The sequence below is a fragment of the Penicillium oxalicum genome, chromosome II (genome assembly GCF_001723175.1).
Source record: "Penicillium oxalicum strain HP7-1 chromosome II, whole genome shotgun sequence".
Classification (NCBI taxonomy): domain Eukaryota; kingdom Fungi; phylum Ascomycota; class Eurotiomycetes; order Eurotiales; family Aspergillaceae; genus Penicillium; species Penicillium oxalicum.
Genome location: NC_064651.1, coordinates 501,872 through 522,762, shown reverse-complemented (window position 1 = coordinate 522,762; position 20,891 = coordinate 501,872). Strand labels below are relative to the sequence as shown.

The 20,891-nt window shown below is 52.3% G+C and overlaps 7 protein-coding genes across 7 annotated transcripts; 4 read left to right on the top strand and 3 right to left on the bottom strand.

Annotated features, from left to right (window-relative positions):
- Window positions 1-1,904: 1,904 nt before the first annotated feature.
- Window positions 1,905-3,788, top strand: POX_b02106 (uncharacterized protein; the record flags this gene model as incomplete). The annotated part of the gene is made up of 2 exons (XM_050111023.1): window positions 1,905-2,069; window positions 2,319-3,788. The coding sequence occupies 2 exons, from the start codon at window positions 1,905-1,907 to the stop codon at window positions 3,786-3,788; spliced, it is 1,635 nt and encodes a 544-aa protein (XP_049971369.1).
- An 817-nt stretch (window positions 3,789-4,605) lies between these two features.
- POX_b02105 (Protein mmf1) lies at window positions 4,606-5,292 on the top strand (the record flags this gene model as incomplete). The annotated part of the gene is made up of 3 exons (XM_050111022.1): window positions 4,606-4,651; window positions 4,788-4,801; window positions 4,972-5,292. 3 exons carry the CDS (start codon window positions 4,606-4,608, stop codon window positions 5,290-5,292), a joined length of 381 nt encoding a protein of 126 aa, XP_049971368.1.
- Window positions 5,293-5,697: 405 nt separating this feature from the next.
- On the bottom strand, window positions 5,698-9,401 carry POX_b02104 (uncharacterized protein; the record flags this gene model as incomplete). Its single annotated transcript, XM_050111021.1, has 5 exons — window positions 5,698-6,915; window positions 6,999-7,997; window positions 8,077-8,627; window positions 8,729-9,090; window positions 9,268-9,401. The coding sequence occupies 5 exons, from the start codon at window positions 9,399-9,401 to the stop codon at window positions 5,698-5,700; spliced, it is 3,264 nt and encodes a 1,087-aa protein (XP_049971367.1).
- A 1,056-nt stretch (window positions 9,402-10,457) lies between these two features.
- POX_b02103 (uncharacterized protein) lies at window positions 10,458-10,945 on the bottom strand (the record flags this gene model as incomplete). Its single annotated transcript, XM_050111020.1, has 2 exons — window positions 10,458-10,565; window positions 10,634-10,945. The coding sequence occupies 2 exons, from the start codon at window positions 10,943-10,945 to the stop codon at window positions 10,458-10,460; spliced, it is 420 nt and encodes a 139-aa protein (XP_049971366.1).
- Window positions 10,946-11,687: 742 nt separating this feature from the next.
- POX_b02102 (U5 small nuclear ribonucleoprotein 40 kDa protein) lies at window positions 11,688-13,046 on the bottom strand (the record flags this gene model as incomplete). The annotated part of the gene is made up of 5 exons (XM_050111019.1): window positions 11,688-11,740; window positions 11,798-12,553; window positions 12,609-12,689; window positions 12,747-12,792; window positions 12,903-13,046. The coding sequence occupies 5 exons, from the start codon at window positions 13,044-13,046 to the stop codon at window positions 11,688-11,690; spliced, it is 1,080 nt and encodes a 359-aa protein (XP_049971365.1).
- A 347-nt stretch (window positions 13,047-13,393) lies between these two features.
- POX_b02101 (Transport protein particle subunit bet3) lies at window positions 13,394-14,366 on the top strand (the record flags this gene model as incomplete). The annotated part of the gene is made up of 4 exons (XM_050111018.1): window positions 13,394-13,428; window positions 13,590-13,809; window positions 13,922-14,113; window positions 14,247-14,366. The coding sequence occupies 4 exons, from the start codon at window positions 13,394-13,396 to the stop codon at window positions 14,364-14,366; spliced, it is 567 nt and encodes a 188-aa protein (XP_049971364.1).
- A 2,343-nt stretch (window positions 14,367-16,709) lies between these two features.
- On the top strand, window positions 16,710-19,326 carry POX_b02100 (Transcriptional activator somA; the record flags this gene model as incomplete). The annotated part of the gene is made up of 5 exons (XM_050111017.1): window positions 16,710-17,192; window positions 17,294-17,439; window positions 17,530-18,784; window positions 18,848-19,093; window positions 19,156-19,326. 5 exons carry the CDS (start codon window positions 16,710-16,712, stop codon window positions 19,324-19,326), a joined length of 2,301 nt encoding a protein of 766 aa, XP_049971363.1.
- Between the last annotated feature and the right edge of the window lie 1,565 nt (window positions 19,327-20,891).

Below are 20,891 nucleotides of genomic sequence, written 5' to 3'. Positions count from 1 at the left end.
TTTCTGTCCCTTCTCGATCATGAATCGCCTTGCGAGGCATACCGTGCGGATTTCTCAAACAGACAATAGCAGCTTTCAGTGGTAGTGCTTTCGACGAAAGCTACCGGTGTGTCTAGAACAATAGATTTGCTGTTCGCAACCATGACCCGTCCCGCCAGAAGTTTTTATGATACGCACACCCTGCATCTTCGGTGTCTCGAATGAGACACAAACATGATTCCCAGCTTCATGGTCACACTAGAGAATGGAGAGCCGCCGTCGGCTCGGTCCTCGCTGACACACCCAGTGATCATTGACCGGTGATGCCCCAAGAACAGTCAACGGGTCTTGATCCACAGCTTCCGTCACGCCATTTCTTCATCCAGAGGTCGTGCACAGATCTGAGAACCTTTGGCGCTGTCTGCCAAATTCTGCTCATGCAACCTCACAGCCACGCCCATAACCATCCCCTGTACACCCGAAGACCTATCAATGACCGATATCACGTATTGTGGCTTGAGAAGGTCCCCCCCCTGTCAGAGCATGTTCCACTGTGAGCGTGAATGGGCCTCTTGGCGGTTCATGGTTCTTCCGCTGATACAAGCACAGAAAGGACAACAGGTACTGTAAATATGTACCTAAACAGGCAACTGGCTTGGAGTGTACCTCATGCTGCGATGTTCCTCAAAAGATTCCCCCTCCCCCCCCCCCCCCCCCCCCCCCCCCCCTTCATCGGCATCGCAAGAACAGCCAACTCCCATGATGCTACTGGCTATCGAGAATTCCAACCTCATCATATCACTATCAATCCCCATGCTCGTTTCCGTTCATTGTTACAGGACAAAACGACCTCGGCAGAGCTTCAGGCGAACCTGCCGATGCGAGTCTCTCGCCGAGGCTGCCTGTGAGTGTTCCATCCGACGAATCAGCGGCTGCCCCGGGAGCAGGTTCTGTTCCTCCACACCATGACAGGTGTCCGTGTGGCGACCAGTCCGATGGGCTTGACCAGACCTCGATATCAACAGGGATAGTGAAACAGGTCTGGATCTGCGATGGTGATTCGAGAAAGAGGTTTGTACACGCTGATTGCGGGCGGCTTTGGGAAGGCTATCACGAATATGTACTTGCGAAATGACCAGCCGACGTCAGGGGAACTAAATAGATGGAAATCGGCAGGGCTGCAGACCAGCAGGTGAGGGAAGCTCACCGTTGATCCGTGGGCGCGTTGGTGGATCAAACGACCCTCCATTAAATGTCTACTGATCTAAAAGAGAACAATTGGAAAGGTCAGGTGATCCTGTTTTAGATAACTACCTGACGTAGGCGCCAGGTACGGGATACTCAGCCTTTAGTACTCACTTCTGGCATGGACCATCGAACCGAAGCATTCCAGGACGGGAAGTGATGCGGGACAGTATATGGGCAATTGTATATCCACCCACCACACAAAGTGGACGGGACCTGACGTTCTGTCCGCTGCAGTACTCCATCATTTGGAACCTTAAAAAGCTCAAGACCATCCACTGAAAACATCTAGGTCTAAATATCGTAATGGTCGGCCTCCAATGGATCTAGTCCTCCGACTCCTACGTCCTTCCATGGAAGACATCCCACTATAGTACCAATCTGAAGCTTCTATCTTTTCAGGATCAGGCGGGGCCGACACTGAAGGGCTAAGCAACACGTGATCTGGCTGGACAAGTCAGCCTGGGTACCGCATTCACGTGATTTTGACACGGACCATCTCGCTTAACGTTGTTCCGGCGTCGGTCCATTCTTGCTATAAAACCTTTCCGTACACCCTTTCAATGTTCTCATCATTAATACCCAGGCGGCTGCATCATCCACCCTAGCCCCGGTCAATTCGTGATTCTAATGATGATTCACATCCTTTTGTAAAACACTGTTTGACCTTTTTCGCGACGATGTCTCTTGACGACCGCGCCGAGATTCCGCAGATGCAGCCGGACCTGCATGAGGATCAACTGCAGGCCGTGGGCAAAGCATTCGATGCCCTTCTACTAACCCTGTATCGACTCACTCACAGACACAATGATCTCAAGCAATACACCCACGAAGCATTTAAACAGGTACTTATCCCCTTACTTCCTCCTGCCGATCGCTGCGAACACTCCCTTCTCCCTGGCACTTTCGCGCCCCCAATGTCTCAAATGATGAGAGAATTTGATTAGCTCTAGATCAGGAGTCACTCTTTTGTGACGTTGACGGATTAACATGTATTATCTGATCGAGACATTGTGCCCTCTTCCCATGACCGCAATTTTGCCTCGCATTTTCACCTCTGGACTGAAATGCTAACGAGAAATCCCATTCTCTAGTACACGAACGTGACAAGATTACTGCCTGCCCAGGATAGACCTCGTGCGATAGAGGTACAGCAAAGGTTATTGGATCAACAGAAAGAGTTATGTGAAGGCCTCGTACAAAGCAAGCCAGCCGTCGAAGAACAGTCGTTGAATTCAATGGAAATAATGAAGACGCTTGTTTCGCATCAAAATGTAGACGAAAATTCTATGCGAGCCATCGTGGATGGAATAAGGGGCTACAAAGCTCTTGTCCGCGCGGACGGCTCATCCCCAATATCCGCTGCCAATTCGTGCCTTCTGGCCCGTGGGCCCGACCCTTCGGTATCCTTGGAACAAGACTTCACCACCAACGGACCTCAAGGCAGCCTCCACTGTCCATTCTCCAAACCCACCACCCCGCGCCCAGGTAGCGACATGGCCTCTGGACGTCGTGACGATGGACCTAAAATCCATATTGAAGATACCTGCGGGCATGATGACTTGGACCCGATCAAGGCTGACCAGGAGGAGCGTCGTTCCAGTACTGCGCCCTCGGCCGGCCGATCTTCACAAGGGCATTGTCCCGTATCTCGCTGCCCCATTCGATACCTGGACAAGCACTCCCCCGAGGAGATTGCCGAGTACGTGGAGCGACATAAACACGAGATCCCCCGAAGCCATGCCATCTGCGTGAAGCGATACCAGCGGGACCCGCAGAACATGCGACAGCTTGACGCCAAGTACGGTGGTCTGATCAACATGATCCGTGGCCTCAGTGCGAAGCATCAGGCCTTCCTGCCCGAAAGAGAGACCAACGGGGAGGGCGAGGTGGACGAGCATTCAGGCCCTTCCTCATCCCCGGAGCGAGTCGAGAAATGGGCCGAAGAGGTGGACCCGGTGACGCCGATGCCTCCCACGCAGCCAGCGGACGACCGCGAGAGTCGATTCGATCGTCCTCTTCGAGAAGTGCGCGTGGGGGAATCTCCAAGCCGGCCTTGGGGGATCCCCATTCCTCTTGCAGAACAACCACCTGCAACTGCGTCCTACCCCTTCCCGGGCTCGGCAGATGGACCAACGCCCCCAGAAGCCTCTGTGGCCGAACCTTCGGGCTCGTCACCTCGCGCAACAAAAGTGAAACCCGCCGGTCGATGTCCGTTCGGCCACGATGCGTCCAAGCCTGAGATGACCGCTAGTCCTCCTGCTCCAGCACCGGCGCCAGCGGCTGCTGCTACTGCTCCTCCTCCTCCTGCTCCTCCGGCTGCCCCAGCCGCTCATCTCGAATCGCCCTGGTCCAACTGGGGAAACGGTGGCCTCACCAACAAAGGCGAAGCGACTGGCCAAGGAGGAACGCCATTCGGAAGCGGTCCCCCCCCGATGGATGGACAGGGTATTCCCACTCATGTCACGTTCAATGGACCGGTCTTCTTTGGATACTCTGCCGAGCAAACTGCGAGCCTGCTGCAACAGCTCGTGCAGCTGAATATGGGCAAGCCTTCAAGTTGAGAATTGTCTGTCCCGCGCCATCTCCGACTCAAATACCCATCGAGATGCCTCCGACATCCACTGAGGCTATGTCTCCCCTCGATAACATTTCTCCTCTTTTGTTTTTCCCCTCAGGCATGATTTGGACTGTTTTTTTTTTTCTTTCTTTCTCTCTTGGCACCTAGCGAGCGCTTTTCATTCACATTCCACCCTCATGACGAAACGACCTTGCCTGAGCCTAGCCCGCCGCCTCAATTGTCCTGTATCGTACTCTTTTTTGACTTGATTTCCGCGTGATGGGGACGGTATTTCTACAGCCGAGCGAGTCTCCGGTTGCTCCAAACGACGAGTGCATATCTCCCATGAAACAATCTACCACCATCTTAATTGCATCCCAAAAATTCCTGGATTTTCCTGATCTCTGTCTGCACGATGCCAGGCCGATGCTTTCCGTAGCTCTCTCTTTTCCTCGGGAAACTCTCCAACAGCCTCACTCGAGACCCACCAAGGCCTCTCCGGCTCAGCTTCTTTGTGACCACCGTGAACAGTATGCGCGGCTGTCAGCAACATCTCGGTGGTCTCGTCATCATCACGGAGCCATGACTGGCCAGAAGCACCTCTGAAGTAGTCAACCGGCAAACTAACGTCAACACCGGGGATCGACGGCAATACTCCGAGTCTGCTCCCCCCACCTTTCTGGTCTTCCCCTCCACCCCCAATCGTACTTATCCTCCTCCCCACCATGCTCCGCGCTTTCTCTCGTCTTTCTGCTCTCAATCGTACCATCTACCCTCGATTCTCGATCCCAAGTCCACTGAGACCTCACAGTCTACCCACCATGTCTGCCAACATGTCCGCCATTACTGCCAAGGATGCCTGCCCTCGTACGTCTATCGTCTCAAGCTACCTCCGGAGCTCCACACTCACTAGGCCGTCTCATTTATAATGGACGGCCCGGGTATCAATTGGTTCATCTCACGTTCTAATTCAAATACTAACTGCTACGAATCTCTCATCTAGCTGCCGGCCCCTACGTAAGTATTTCTCAGAGCTTCTCAAAGCTTTTCTCCATTGGAAAAAAAAAACTTCCCTCCTCACCATCAACCACCCCTACCTACATATACTTCCAACAATTTCCACAATTCCCCTTCCCCGTCCCATAACCATATCAATTCTAACCACCGCCCTTCTAACAACCCTTTAGTCCCAGGCTATCCGCGCCAACGGCCAGATCTTCGTCTCCGGCCAAATTCCCGCCGACTCCACCGGCACCCTGGTCCAGGGTAACATTGGCGAGCTCACCCAGGCTTGCTGCAACAACATCGATGCCATCCTCAAGGCCGCCGGTTCTGAAGTGTCCAAGATTGTCAAGGTCAATGTCTTTTTGACGGATATGGCCAACTTTGCCGAGATGAATGCGACCTATGAGAAGTTCTTTGTGCACAAGCCTGCTCGTAGCTGTGTTGCGGTGCACCAGCTGCCCAAGGGCGTGCCGGTTGAGATTGAGTGTATTGCGTTGGAGTAAGGGGTGGGTGGTTATATTCTTGACGTCGTGATTTTGGAAGTCTTGATTTGGAGATTTGGAGAGGAATCAAACAAATAAATAAAAAGATTCTTCAGGCTTCAATTCGGTTCAAGTAAGAGCAAAGGTCAGGAAGGTAAAATTCTGGAAGTAATTCATAGATATAGAGCTTCGCCAACGGCATGGATCATACGAGGTACAATTTACCAATACCCTTGGTCAATGCATGGAAGGAACAAGACAACCAACCGATAGGTTGGGAACTTGGGCTCAAAACTCAGAATGACCCATGAAATTGGCTACTTTGGAAGAAAAAAAAAAAGAGAATCAGTATGAAGAAATATGTTGTATATACATTGCCAGACAGACAAATGTGTTATTCTCCCCCCACCAGCTAAATCTTCAGGCTCAAATGATCTGCACATTCGTGATGGGCACACCCCGTGAACGCATGCTATACCGCCTCCTGATGCCCACCCCCGATGCCACCTGCAGCAGCGCATACGTCTCCTCGCCACCGCCGACCATCACCATACTCAGAAGATGACTGCGGGGGATACCACTGGCCGTCATCTGGGCCTCATCCAGATGGGGACGGATCAGGGCGCTTTCGGCACGTTGCGCTGCAAGAGGGACGGATGGGAGGACGCGCGACTCGGAGTCTGAATTTGAGTCTGCCTCTGCCTCTGTAAGGCTGGGCTCGGCCGGTTTGACGTGAGACGGATGTGTGGTGGTAGATTCCGGCTCGTCGTACGAAACAATGACCACCAGTTTCAGAGACGATCGACCGGGGCGAAATGCGGCGATGTTGCGTAATTTCTGAGAAAAAGTGCAACCTCCGCGCTTGATCACCAATACTTCATGTGTTTGTGCAATGTCGCGAAGAATACGCTCTGTACATAATTCCCCGGCGAAGTATATATTCGACCATGTCAATCGGGCAGTTGACGGGTTGCCGCGGTGCGAGATGGTCATTGCGTCTTCAACCTCGGGCAGCGGTGCCGCGCCGATCCCCGTGGGAATGGTCGCCGGAAGACTGAGTCTGAGTGGAGCCACATCGTCCGTCTCGTCTCTGATCAACGACGAAACCGTATTCAACAGGCTTGACAGGATCGTCTTCATGGGTGAGTCTGCAGCGTGAAGGGCTCCACTTTCACTTGGGTTGACGGCAGCTCGACTCCGTGGAATACGGTCGTGTGCTGCTGGCGTGGCTGATTGTTTTGCTGGAGGTTGGCTAGATCCTGAAGCAGTTGAGCCATTGCGACGGCGAGAGGAGTCTGCAAGAACGTCAATGACGAGGTCAAGCATGGCGCTGTCGCGAACCCGGGTGAAGTTCGGATCGTACGGATCAACGACATCAAATGTGATCTGACGTGAGATGTATACCTTCTCATCCTTGCCCAGGGGTACGTTGTTGATTACTTGCACGCGGTATCCGGCTTCAACATCAGATGCTCCTCCGGCTCCAGTGAGAGGAACATCCTGGACCATGCTAAGTCGAAGGCCACCGATGGATTTCACAAAGACACCGTCCCGGACGCGCTCTAGAGCGTTGGCGCCGAGGTTGACACCCCGGGCAGAGACGGGAAAGAGATATCCATCGTCGGACGGATCGCCATGGGCGCGCTAGTAGCATTGAACGGTACCAGATGGGGAGGCAGAGTCCAAGGGTAGTACGTGTAATTGGTAGGCGAGGACAGGTCGGATACTGAGACACCTGGCTGATTCGGCGAATCCTGCAGGATGGGACCCTCGCCTGCTCCGCGACGAGGCCGAAGGTGTAATCGTGCCAAGCTAGCGGCATGAAAGAGATCCGAGCGTGAGGCAGTGAACGACACGCCGAACGTTGACGAGAGTGGCGGCGCCTGACATGTGTTGGAATCTTTATCCGTGGCAATTACGGCCTGGCGCTCGTGGCCGAGGTGTCCGTTTGGTCGACGCCGTGACCCGGACGAGGCTCTCTTGGGGATGACGAGAGGGTGACCCTCGGTGGTGAAGACCCAGGGCGCATCAAGTTTGTTGAGGGGGTGATCGGGCGTGAAAAGCAGAAACATGTACTTGGCAGTCTCACCCAGGAAGAAGCTTTCCATGCGATCGATCATCTCGCCAGTTTTGACATCTCTCAGACCCGCCCAGCCGCATTGGGTCCAGCATCGCCGCTTAAGGTCACGCAGGACCATTTCACCGACATGCAGGTACCACGGGTCTTCAGTCGCCTGGTAGATGTAGTATGTAGACTCGATGAATTCAGGTCGACCGCCATACCAGCCTAAGCCGCCTTCGATATCACCAGTGGCTACGTTCCAACGCTCAGGGAGAGCCGAGTACCGTGTCCACACGGCCGTAGTCAGGAGATGAATTTGGATCGCCTCATCAATCTTGCCATCCAAGGCCAACAGGCCCGGATAGTAGGCACTCAAGCTATCAATCCAAAAGGCTCGTGTCGCCCCGGTTGTCACATCACCAACTACTAGATGCGGGTGTTGGTACCCCTCACCACGATAGAGATGGCGATTGATCGCGTTATGCGAGTCCTCCCAGACCTGGAGAAAGGCGTCGGCAGAATGCTGTTCTTCGGTCAATGGCAGGTAATAGTCATCCAGAATGGACCAAGGGTTGCTTCGATCAAATGGCGGCCGTTCTCCCTGCGACAGGAGAACGTGGGATTTGAAGGCATACTCGAAAAAGCTATCAATGCCGGCGCCAATCTGAAAAGCAAAACATTCTGCCTGTTAGCTTGCTGTTTCTCGTCGTTCTGATTCGACCAGCGCGGTACTTGTCACTCACCCCCGAGTATGGTCCAACCCATTTACCCGACTCTGCATCAATTCCGAATCCAATGAGGCCAATTTCGCTGCGATACGACCAGACGGCCCAAAAGGCCCGCTTGGCCAGCTCCTCATACCGACCGTCTCCGGTCAATCTGCTCAGCACAGTGAACTCCAGGACCAGGCTACCTGCGCCAGCACTACACGTTTCCGTGATGTCCTCCTCGGCCTTGATGTACGCATATTTGGGCTTCTGGTCCTTGTCGGCGCTGCTCTTGGTGTTCAACGGCGAGTTGCCATAGAAGGGGATCCCATGTCGCAGGTTGACTCGTGGGTAGGGGAGTCCCGTCCCCGAATAAAATGCAGGTAAGAGACGATGCGTCAGGTCGACAGCCAGTCGAAGAAATTGGCCGTCATAGACAAAATCATTGTCCCAGACAATGCCATGGTCATTCTCAGAGAACTCTCCCTTATCCCAAGCACTTGCGTATGCCGCCTCTGGTTCTGGCGGATTGTATCCAGTAATGGGCAACTCGCCAATCGCAAAAAGATGGGAACTGAGCAGCCCGCCTAAACAGAACGAATGGAGAGTTAGCTACCGAGCTGTGACAAGTATGGCCACTTGAACAATGCCGTGTGTCGAAGAAAAAAAAAAGAAGCAAGATACATACCCAAACCACGGATGACCGTTTCAAAGACCTGCACCTTGCTATCGATGTCGAATCCTCTGGCTCGCTCGCCCTGACCTGCAGGACCACTCGAGCCATCTCCATATAATCTCACAAACTCCTTTATCCCATCCTGAAAGCTCCGCAATGCCCGATCGCCGCCCTCGGGGCTAGAGGAGAGAATAGCCAGCGTCGACAGGCTGTCGATCAGGGTCAACGTATAATTCCCCAGGACATCGTTATGTTCGGCATTCTTGTTATCGCGCGTCAAAGGGCCGCAGGTCAACGGTCGTAATTCGTCTTCGGGGAAAGCATGCTCGAGATAATTCTCATATCCATGATAGAACATGCGCTCAGTTTCTTGCCTAAAAGTAGTAGGGAGAAAAAGAGAGGAAAAAAAAATTAGAATCGGTCCTCAATCTCCAAAAATGACATCCCCAGAGGGCATGCACGGCATTGTCGACAACGGCTATCCATCCCGCACCGAGCGAACAACTCGGGGGTGGCTTTCAATAGCACAACACCGCGCACCAGAGACTCACCTCAACTCCTTGATCTGTTGATCACGCATACCATGCGCCACCGTCAGCCAAAGCGACAAGATAATCGCGTAGACCAGCATGATCCACGCTCGACGGGGGTGGAACATGTGTAAGCTCCAACATCGCGTGCGCATCACCAGTGCGGAGTGCCGCCGGAGATCATGGACGGGCGGGCCAACTTAATGTCCCCGTCGGAAGAAGCGAGAGAAACCGGCTGGGAAAAAAAAGAACGCGGAGTCGAAGATCCCTGATGTTGATGAGGTTCGAGGCGGCTTTTGGGATAAATGAGTGTCAAGCGTGCCAGCCAGATTGAATGTGGTAGATGCTGCCAGATAAGCCATTTCGGATAAGTTTTTTTTCTAGCGTATCGCGGTTGAATCTCCGCTGGACATTCTTTACTTCGGCAAGAGGGTCGCGGATCGTCGCATCACTTATACGATAGGCTGTCTTGTATTTGACAAGACTGTTTATGAATCTTTATTTCAAGACAAGCGTTGCGTTTCGGATGGCTCTGGGTCAAGGTCTTTGTGCGCGTGGATTTGATACCTTTTTTACACCATGGACGACTTTATCTTGGGAGTGGAGAGGGCATATTTAACCCTGCAAGCTATAGACCCTCCAGCTGAACAGGTTCCTCGGTTCGTGCCTTGGCCATCATATTGAGCGATTCTTCGCCACTCCCCCCATAATGAAGAGAATTTGAATGACAGACTCCTCGACAAAGGAATAAGAAGGACTTATGATTCGAGGCGCATCACCATGTGGTCATAACATGCAAAGGAAAGCCCTTGACGCTCGTCAAGTCGGTCTGTGACCGGGGAATCTATTTACACTGGAAAAAGACGAAACGGCCAGTTTTTGTTGACTGACTCGAATTCTGTTCAAACCGAAGCGAGCTGTTCGCAACCCCAGGGAAGTTCAAGCACTCGCCTGAATGCATATGCCTGGGTTTTCCCCGTGGAAGTCCTTCCATGAAGAGAATGTAATCTCCAGCTTGCAGGGGAAGTAAAATGATACCCAGTGCCTGGCACGCCATCTGCCAGGCAGCATAAAGAAGAAAGAAACCCAAAGAAAGAAACGAATGCTGGCAGTCGTATGTGGAAGCAGCACCTGGAAGAAGCTCAGCCAGATTCCTGGCTCACCCAAAGCACCCTCTGCTCCAAATGTCGATAGCGCAATGTCCGAAATATTCAGACCTGAGTTCCAGCCGTCGACATGCCTTCCTCAATCTGAACCCATCGACCAGCAATCTCAAGGTTGTCATTTGTGACTTTGGCGCAGTCGACGGACAAGATCGGCTTCTCATAAGTCAGCTAAGACGCTATTTCAAGAAGACTGTGATTGGAACCAAGGGATCTTGACACACAATTTGATTTCCCCTTGCCTGCCGATCCAAAGCTGTCCGCACGTCGAATTTGAAACATTGTGATAAGTGGATTTTCTCGGCAAGTTTCTTCCAGGATTCCACGTTCGTTTCGTCAACGAGCAAGATGACATCCGGTCGCTCGACCTGATAGCCGCCTCTCGAACGCCAAGATTGAAACAGCTTTTGGACAACCCAGTAGATGAACACGACAGCTCCGGCGAGACCGAGAAGGAGCAGGGAAATACATGTCCAAAGGATCCAGAACGGCCAATTTCCAAGCACACTTCTCATAACCAAGGCTGCAGAGCGCATTAACTCTCTAGTCCTGGAGAAATGGATCGTCGCGCAAGTACTCACATAGCCAGATGGCGTACGAGCAGGCCAGGGTGAAGTGCAAGCAGAGGAGAGCTTCTCCTGTCGTAACGGTCGGACGCGGTGCTGGAATACATGCAAACCTGTAAGCTATTGCGCACTTCATTCTCACTGCAATAAGATGCAAAGCGCAGGGCAAATCGAGACCGTCGACGATCGAGAGGAAATTGGGATAGTCAATAGTGCATGAATATGAGATATAGCTGCAGAAGACCAGGCGATGTGAAGAGGAGAATCAGATCACCGGGCCAGATCCGATTCAAAGGTAGCGTAAGCCTTCTTCCTACCGAGGACCAACGTGCCTTGGCCTCAACTTTGAGAGAAAGAACTAGACGCCTCAGTCGAGCCGGAGGAACTGAGAGAGAGCAGGAAGGAGCAATGCAGCACCGTCCGTGAGATCCGGTCTTGTAATATTTAGGACGTCACAATCAACGTATGATACAGGTGAGAGACGGCGTAATGCCTCCTTCAAAGATGTTTTCTGTCCCAAGAGATGAATCCACGCGTCGTCGACTTAAGGATGAAGGACTGAGGAGCGACGGTTTCGGTCGAAAATTAGCTGTCTCTGTTGATGGAGTTCCATCTGTGGCTACTGGAGCGGTCCTGGCACCTGCAAGACAAAATGCGATTATGTAGATCAAGTGAACGCCCGCTTATCCGTTTTCATGACTATCTTTGTACATCATTTCCCCAATTCGCCCAGCATGAGGTTCCGATCAGAGGAACATGACACAACTGCGAGAAAAGTTAGCATGGCCTGTTATTGCACAGCTGCCGGATATGGAAACTCACTGATCGGCTCTTCGTTGGGCGAGAAGCGAACATCGTTGACTGTGCCCTTGTGACCAGGCAATTTGTATAGCAACTTGCCCGAGTTGGCATCCCAAACCACCACACTCCGGTCACCACTGCCCGCGGCGATCTTCCCGCCTTTAGGATCCCAGCTGGCGCGGATCAAATTCTTCTCAATACCAACAGGAGCACCGTCGAACGTCCTAATCATGCGGTTCGTAGGTGCGAAAGGACGGATATCCCATGTTCGCACCGTAGAGTCGTGAGAATTAGATAAGAGAGATTGGGAGTCTGGCGAGATTTCGAGGGAGGTAATGGTGTCGGTGTGTCCAGCCATGGAGTATACAATTGCTTTCTTGCGCAAATCCCAAACGTGAATGGTGTTGTCAATGCCGCCACTGTAAATTTCGTTGCCGGCCTCGGACAACGCAACTGCGGTAATAGGCAACTCGGTCTCAAGGTATTCCAGTGCGTCCTTTTGTCGCGGGTCCCAAATTCCAATGCAACCATCATCGCTACCACTGACGAGTAGTTCTTGACCACGCTTGCTGATGTCTAAGCAATTGATGATCTCTTCATGACCCATGTGGCGGCGAACACGGGTTCCAGTTTCCACATCCCAACTCCCCAAGGTCATATCGGCGGAGGCGGAGAAAAGTGCTCGGGAATCGCGGGCCCATTGGAGATCGAGAACAGCTCCTTTGTGGCCTGACAGTTGACCGTAGTTGTCGCATTGTCCGTATGTGTTCCAAAGTACTGTGACGGGTTAGCGGTGTCCACGAATATCGATTGGTGGCACGACTGGGCGTACAAATAGATCGGTCCATGGAGCCGGACGCAATATGCTGAGCTGTCGGATCGAATCGTACAGTGAAAACTTCACCAGAATGCCCTGATGAAACAAATTAGACGCTGTGATTTTGAGCCTTGAGAACATAGCAATTTTTACCTGTTAGTTCTATAATCGGCGCCTCAAGTCCACTCGTTCGAGGAATCTTGAGTTCTGTCAGTTAGCAATTGATCATTTCTTGCCAGTCACCACACGTGCATTGCCATTGTGACTTGACACAGCACATCGAGGGAGGAATGGCAAATTGCTTCTTACCGATTGAATGAGTGCGCCATTTTGCGACGAGCTCTTTACGACCGCGTTCCCGGGGTGAAGGTCGGCATCGGACTTCTTTCGCTTGACGACAAGCTGGCTCGAGTGCGCAAAGCCCTCCGGAGCGGGACGTTTTTCTCCTGACATTATGTAGCAATGCGACGCTCTCAAACGCGGTGTATGAGAGGGAGGTAATGTGAGGGAGGGCCTTCCACGGGGTATCGCGAATTGACGTTGATCTTGGCGGAGAAGGAAAGATTCCTTGCGGAGCGGTTGGAGCTTCGGGAAGAACGATGATCCCACATGTGGTGGGCGGTGAACTCCAATTGTGTACGGCGAGTCGGCGATAGCTCCGTCGATTTGAACTCCCCGCAGTCATCACAAACATTTAATCCGAGGCTCACTCGAATGCGGTACTGAGCGGAAATTGGAGAGAACAGCTTCTTACAATCCGCCTCTTTATCACTGTCTCCGGGCATCCGACGCTCACGACCATGTCATCATCCAAAGCCTCCAGAATAGGAGAAGAGTAGGTCAAGCCGACGTTGTCCTTATCTTTGAGGGTATATGCTGACGGTGGAATAATCTCAGGATCTGGAAGTCAGTAAAGCTATCCGTTGAACCTGGTGATATGAGGCTGGCCTTTCTTGTACACCAACATTGAATTAACTATTCCATCACTTCACGCAGAACGAGAATCGATAAAGTCAACGCTGAATTGGTCACATTAACGTACGGCACGATCGTCGCGCAATTATGTCAAGACTACGATAGTGACTACCAGGAGGTCAACAAACAATTGGACAAGATGGGCTATAACATCGGCATGCGATTAATTGAGGACTTTCTGGCCAAATCTGGGGTAGGGCGATGTGCCAATTTCCGAGAGACAGCTGATATGATTGCCAAGGTGCGCTAAGATTGACCTCCCGTTATCATAACCGACTGGCCTTGAATTTGGGGAGCAGAGACACTGTCTTGATACTTTGGTTCCTGTAACTGACCTTCTTGGTTGAAACCAGGTTGGCTTCAAGATCTTCTTAAACGTCGCCCCTACGGTCACCAATTGGACCAGTGACAACAATCAGTTCTCCCTCATCTTTGATGAAAATCCGCTGGCCGACTTTGTTGAGTTACCCGACGATGGGCGGGCTCAAGACGAGCTTTGGTTCTCGAATATCCTCTGTGGTGTACTTCGGGGCGCACTCGAAATGGTGAGTTGGATCAGTCCGGGGCCGGAGGTCTGGCCCAGTTTCGTCCATGAATGAGATGGCGCTTGTGCCTCACCTTTTCCGAGTCCCCGGACCCTTATTCCTGAGCCCGATTGCTGACCCGGCTTCCATCCAGGTTCAAATGCAGATTGAGGCGCACTTTGTCAGTGACATACTTCGAGGTGACGATACAACAGAAATGCGAGTATCCTTGGTTCGATACATCGAAGATGAGATGCCGCCGGAGGAAGAGTAACACATGACGAGCATTTCTGGCGTTCTTGATTTGGTCCATGGCAGGCTTGCCCGGAATTCGACGACTGCGACTATTATGTTTGTGATATATTAATTTCAGCACCGGATGAAGGTTTTACTCCTTTTGAGAATCTCTTAGCGTTGTGTAGTGATCTTCTACGACTTTAATAGCGGTACAGTCAAACTCTCGACTAGCCTCGCCGGTTGCGTGGGTACTGTAGCTCGGGTACAACCTGCAGGAATAGTGTTTCTGATGTATCAACCTGTAGGAACCAAAACCGGCAGTATCCTCGTCATGCAATGTCGTTTCTACCATTATTTTCATCATTCTGCCGATACTGAAGCGCAGATTGCGAGTTTAAATCTGAGCCTCTTGATTATGCTGAAGGCGAGCATTTGGATATCGGGATTGTTCCGTACAAATTTTCCCCGTACGCTTGATTGTTTCGACACTTTTGGGATATCGTACCACCTGGTGGTCTCGCAAGTTCCAGGTAGGGATATTTCTTTGCCGGACTGGCATCTGTAGGCTTAGTTTGTAAACATTAGGCTCACTGTTCAGTGCTCTCGATGCCCTCAAATGACGTACAGATCGGATGTATCGAGACATGTCAGATACATCAGCCAGATCGATACTTCAAACAGAATTCGCGGGCCAAACTCATGTCACCACATTCGCGTTTGTGCTGTTATCATTCGCCGCTGATTGGAACTGACCAGTCCTGTTCAAAGTTCCATAAGGGCCCCAGGTTTTCCGACAGGAACAGTATCGATTCCTCACGGTATCGGTCGTTTGCTGGTGCGACAGCCCATCGACGTTAGGATAGAGTGCGGCGTGCGGTTACAATACGGTTCCTCAAATACCGCTCGATACCACCTCCGCCCCTCCATTTTCCTACACATCAAATTCTCTGTTGCAATTTCTGTTCGATTCTTCTAGAGAGTTTTTCTTTTCCCTCTTCCCTTCACCATTGTCGCCGTGGCTCTCCCCTTTCCTGCAGCCACTTCAACTTTTGCTGGTCCCATTGGCTCGATCTCCGATCATATCCATCCCTCTTTACGCGACTCTCGTTGCGCGGAAGATCCGAACTGATTAGACTCCCGCTGGGATCCATCACAGGCCCATAGGACGAGTCCACCATACACCGGAAGTATCTATTGTATTGCAGCAGTACTGCTGGGGTACTTTCCGAGTTCCCACACCAGTCCTGAGGAACAAGGTAAATCATTCTGGCCTGATCGACTTGACCGGAAACCAGCCCGTTTTGATTTCTCATTCCTCCTACGTCCCCTCTCTCTCTACCTCTCTCTGCCTCTCCACATCTTCACTCCTTTCGCTTCAATGACCCAAATTTTTGGCCTGTGATTTTTTCGCCCATCTTCCCAGTGTGCTTGTGCCGTGTATCCAGATCCAATCATCTATCAAACTGTTCCTTCTGCTCCGTCGCGGTCGCGCATGCCCAGAAATACGCCTGACAGCGCCATCCCCAGCCCCGAGCTCCGGCCAAGTTGATCGCCTCCGAACAAGCGATTCTCCCGCAGTGAGCGCAGCGCCTGTCGCCGTGCCCCCAGGCTTGCTCCTCCTCCCCTTCCAACTGTGAGATCCACCCTGATCGACCACCCCTGGTATATAGCCTTTTCCTTCTGAACCCTTCTTCTTTTGTCCACCGTTGCATGTGAAACTTCGTCCTCGTTGTGAGAATTTGCCCGATCGGGCTTGTCTGACATTGCCGGCCTCATCCCAACCTCCTCATCCGTGGGCTTTTTCCGCCTCCCTGTACCTCCGTCATCGCCCAAACCCTATCGCATCGCGCACCGCCTCCTCCTGTCATCTCTTTATGACCCAAGCATTCTTCTAACAATTGGCCGATCTTCTAGCCCCACGGTTGCTCGAGTTCTCTTGCTCGCGCACTTTCCACTCGGGTCTCGTCCCTCGTGTCGCGTGGCTCGTCCCCTTCCCGGAGAAGACATTCTTAGCCGCCGCAGATACTCCATTGCACCACCGCCACCGGGGAAAAGACCGGTCTGCGGGATTCGCCTGATAGGAACCTGGCGCCTGCGCCGTAATAATCTCAAGTCAACAACAAGGGCCCCCGCCCTCTCTGTGATTTTCATCTGCCACAGGCTGTGAGACCTCGAAGCTAAGATCGCTTCCTGTCTTTGGTAGCCTTGCCTCGCGCTCCCACGCGTTTCCCCCTCTTTTCACTATCTTCCACCACTCCCACTAGTATTGGGCTCCGCTGCCTGGTTCAGTGGAAGCGCGTTGGTACATATACGCGGTTTGTCGATTTGAATCGTTTCGACACATCTAGGCAAGGTGGCCGCAAAACCACCGTTCGCCACTATGAATCAGATGAATCTTGGGATGAATCCTGGGGTCGGAGGGCCAGTGGGCGGTGTTCCCATGATGAACAATGGTTCTACAGCTCCTCGGAATGACGGCGGCATGAACATGAACAATCCTGAAATGATGATCAACAACCTCAACACCTATATCTACGACTACTTCCTTAAGCGTGGCTACCACGACTGCGCGCGCGCCCTGGTACAAGATGAATCTATCAAGATCAACACGGACAGCGGCACGAAGACTAGCCCTGGCAGTCGGGGCGACATGAATGGCATCGATGGCGATTCCATGATGACTGATGGGAAGGACGGTGAGAAGATCAAGATCCCCGATGACCTCCCTCGCCCCCAGTTGCCCAACGAGAGTCTTCAGTCCTCTTTCTTGCTTGATTGGTTTAGCATCTTCTGGGACTTCTTTTGGGCTCAGCGCAAGCGAGGTAACAGCAACGATGTTCGACAGTACCTCCAGCACACTCAGGTATGCTTTGCCCATCAAACCACCGCTACTCGAATCACTTTCCTGGGGCCACTGCACGACGAGGAGGCAGCAAGCTAACGCCTCTTTGTTTTCTATTTTAGAACTTGATGCGTATGCGCGAGCAACAGCACAACCAGATGATGCGTCAACAGCCCATGATGCCCGGTCAAGTTCCCCTTGGCGTTCGCCGCAGTGCTAATGGCATGGTTCCTCCTAACCTGCAAAAGGCGGCTTTAAACAACGGCCTGTAAGCTTCCTTCCTCGAAAGAAGAACCCTGCTCAGACGGTGGCAAAGATGATCAGACATCTAACATTTTGTTTTTCTTACGCCATGTAGGTCTCAACAACAACTCGCGCAGTTCCAGAAGAACCAGCAGCAGCAAATGCAGATGATGCAACAGATGCAACGGGAGCAGTCTGAAATGGACATGAACGGAAACCGACCCCAGTCGCCTGCATCCGCTGACAATGCCCCCTCGCCGTCGAAGCGCCCACGTCTCGAGGGCAGTGCGGTGAACGGTCAACAATTGGCTCCTAACGGACGAGGACAGGGACAGATGCAGGGCCAGCAAAACCCTCAGCAGTTGATGATGCCGAATGGGATGCAAAGAGCCATGAACCCGGCACAGTTCCCACAGTTCCAGCAAGGACAAGCTGCGCAACAAAAATCCATGCAGGTATATGCTCAAAACTTGGCTTTTCATCACTCTCGCTCAGCACTGAATTCCCAGGGTCTTCCGAATGGTGGTATGATGAATCCCGGTGTGATGCCCAACCAGGCGGACCTGGTGCCGATGCCGGACGGGCAAGGTGGTATGTACCCGATGGGTCCAGATTACTACAACTCAAACGGTCAGCTCCAACAGGTCCGCCCAGGTATGCAAACACCTGGCGGTCAGCACGGCAACCATGCTCTCCAGGACTATCAGATGCAACTTATGCTGCTTGAACAGCAAAATAAGCGCCGCCTGATGATGGCTCGACAAGAGCAGGATAGCATGTCCCGTGCTGACGGCCAGCCCCCAATGCCCGGTCAGGGATTGCCTCCGGGCACATCCCCTCAGGGCAGCAGGGCGGGTGCGTCCCCGAACCCCAGCGAACAAATGAAACGAGGCACGCCCAAGATGCCTCAGACCGGTCTGCCGGGATCTCCGAGCGCCGGTGACATGAGCCAAAACCGCGGGTCTCCCGGCTCCATGAACCTCAATGGCGGTCAAATGCCGCCCGAGATGGCTGGTGCCGGGTTCTTCCCTGGACCCGGTGGGCAGATGCGTCCTCCTAGTTCCAACCCGGCTTTCACCGGGGCGCAGATGGGCCAGCCGATCCCCGCCAATGTCAATCGAATGCCCGGTGGACAGTGGCAGCCTGGACAACCCATGCCTCAGCACTCGCCAGCAACTCAGCCCCAGGCTGGCACTCCCCAGGATCGCAACAACATGCCTCCGCCTCAGGCGCCACCGGCTGGCGCCAACGCAGGCCGCGCCCAGCCTCCTTCTCCTCAGACCACCGGCAACGCGCCACCCACCCCTCAGCAGTCCACCAAGGCTGCTCCCAAAGGCAAGAAGGACGGTGCAAAGGAGACCACTCGCAAGGTACGTACTGCAGAGACCATCGTGGTGTAGTGAACACACTAACACACAATTCCAAAATTTCAGCGTCCTAACAAGAAGAACGCTGCCGCTGCGGCTACTGCTGCAACCCCGTCGACTGAGGCCAATGAGCCTACTCCGACGCCGTCCACTCCTGTCACACCCCATCCTCCTCCCAACTCGTTCCCCAAGGGCGGACCCAATGCCACTGCAGGCGCTGCTCCTCAGCAGTCTGCGGCTCCAGCACCCCCGATGGTTCAACCCACCCAAGACCCGAACCAGCAAACTTTCAACGACCTTACTATTCCAGATGTAAGTTACACGATCGCTGTCCCTCTCACAGCTTTTGGATTACTGACCTTCGCCTTGGATAGGCCTCTGCTTTCAATCTTGACTTTAGTGCTCTGGATAATCCCGATATTCTGGAGAGCTTTGACTTTGATACATTCCTCAACACCGATGGAGACGCGACTGGCTTTGGCTTTGATCCAAGCATGGGCTACTCCGCCGATGGTGTTGAGACCGGGGCTGGTGACACCCTGTGAACGATTTGAAAAGTCTTGACGGTTCTCTTCAGGTGTTTAAACCTCCGATATACCCTTGTTTCTGTACATTTGATCTTTCTTGTCTCCACAGTGCGTTCTCCCGACTCTTTTGCCACTGGGCGCTCCCTGTTCGTGATTGCTCTTGAACTCTTCCTGCCTTTTCTTCTGACTCTTTCCCCCCCTTTTTGATCCTGGGAAGTTTTTCTGCCTAGCTTGAATATGGTGTCGCTCGCGCAGAGATTGGCGTTGGTGTATCCCCTCTCCCTTTCGTGTCTCTTGTGTGGCTTTATCTTACATAACTCGTTCTTTTTTTCATTTCCAACCACATGCTTGACTTTGCCGTCCGTTACACGTCCTTTTTCCGCACAAATAATGATCGCCATGCTGGTATCGATGATGTTGCGAGAGGGTCAGGGGCTCAATAGGGCTCTTGCTGATTAAAGAGTCCCATTTTGTATTCCAATTGTTTGCCCTTGTCACCTACTATTTCACTTTGCTACTGCTACTTTCTCCTACATTCTATCTCGTCTGGTTACTTAATTCACCTTGCTCCAACGACGTCCACCCAAGTCTGAGGTGGGCTCGTCCATTCGGCCCAGTGGCCCAATTTTCCTTGGCCTGCCAAACACAGCGCAACCGCCATGCCGGAATCTCCTTCCGATGACCCCTCCCTCTTGCTTGTCTTGCGAGAAGGCACTGAGGTGCTCCGCGCTTTGCCCCTTTTTTTCCTTATCTTTCTTTTCTTCTTGTGATTGTCTTCCCTTCTCTTTTCCTTTCCTCTATTTCTGTCTGGTTTTTTTTTTACCTCTTCGATTGGGTGTTATGGCATGAAAGATCATAGCCAGGTTTCCCTCTCTCTCTCTCTCTCTCTCTCTCTCTCTCTCTCTCTCTCTCTCTCTCTCTCTCTCTCTCTCTCTCTCTCTACCAATCTCTACAAAATCTTCGAATCATATGGATGACCGCCACGTCTTTGGTACTTGATACTTTTTATTTCGAAACGTGTCATTCTTATTGTAAGCAGCCCTGTGCTCATCTGCAGCTAGAGTCTACTACAGCGCTTGAGGTTGGGCGGATTCAAATCAGAAGATCATATACAAAAGCAATTCAGTTGATTTGATCGTGGGTGACCTGCAGTTGCGGCCCAAAGAGTTCATACTGATGCCCTTACACCTGCAGTGTGATTTTTAGGACCTCTCCGCCGGCCGGAGTGCAATGTGTAGTTCACATGAAGTTCCATTTGCCCTCGACAATCTATCTTCTACTCAAGCATCCGCCAGGTTTTTCTGTGTTCTCCGAAGCCCTGCCATTCAAAATGACCAACGTACCTTCAAAGTCAATCTGGAAATTCAGTGTTCATCCCTCTCCGAACTGGTCTGTTCTGTTGCCCTGAATGAATAGGAAGATTGCCATGTCCTCTTCGCATCCTCTTTCAATCTTTGGTGACTTCAAACAGCGGTAGAAATACAAGTCTCAATGGGACGTCAAGGATTCAGTTGATCAGTCAGGCATTGCTGGCAGTTTATCATATTATTTAAGAGCTCTGAGCCTCATCCGAATCGTCCTTC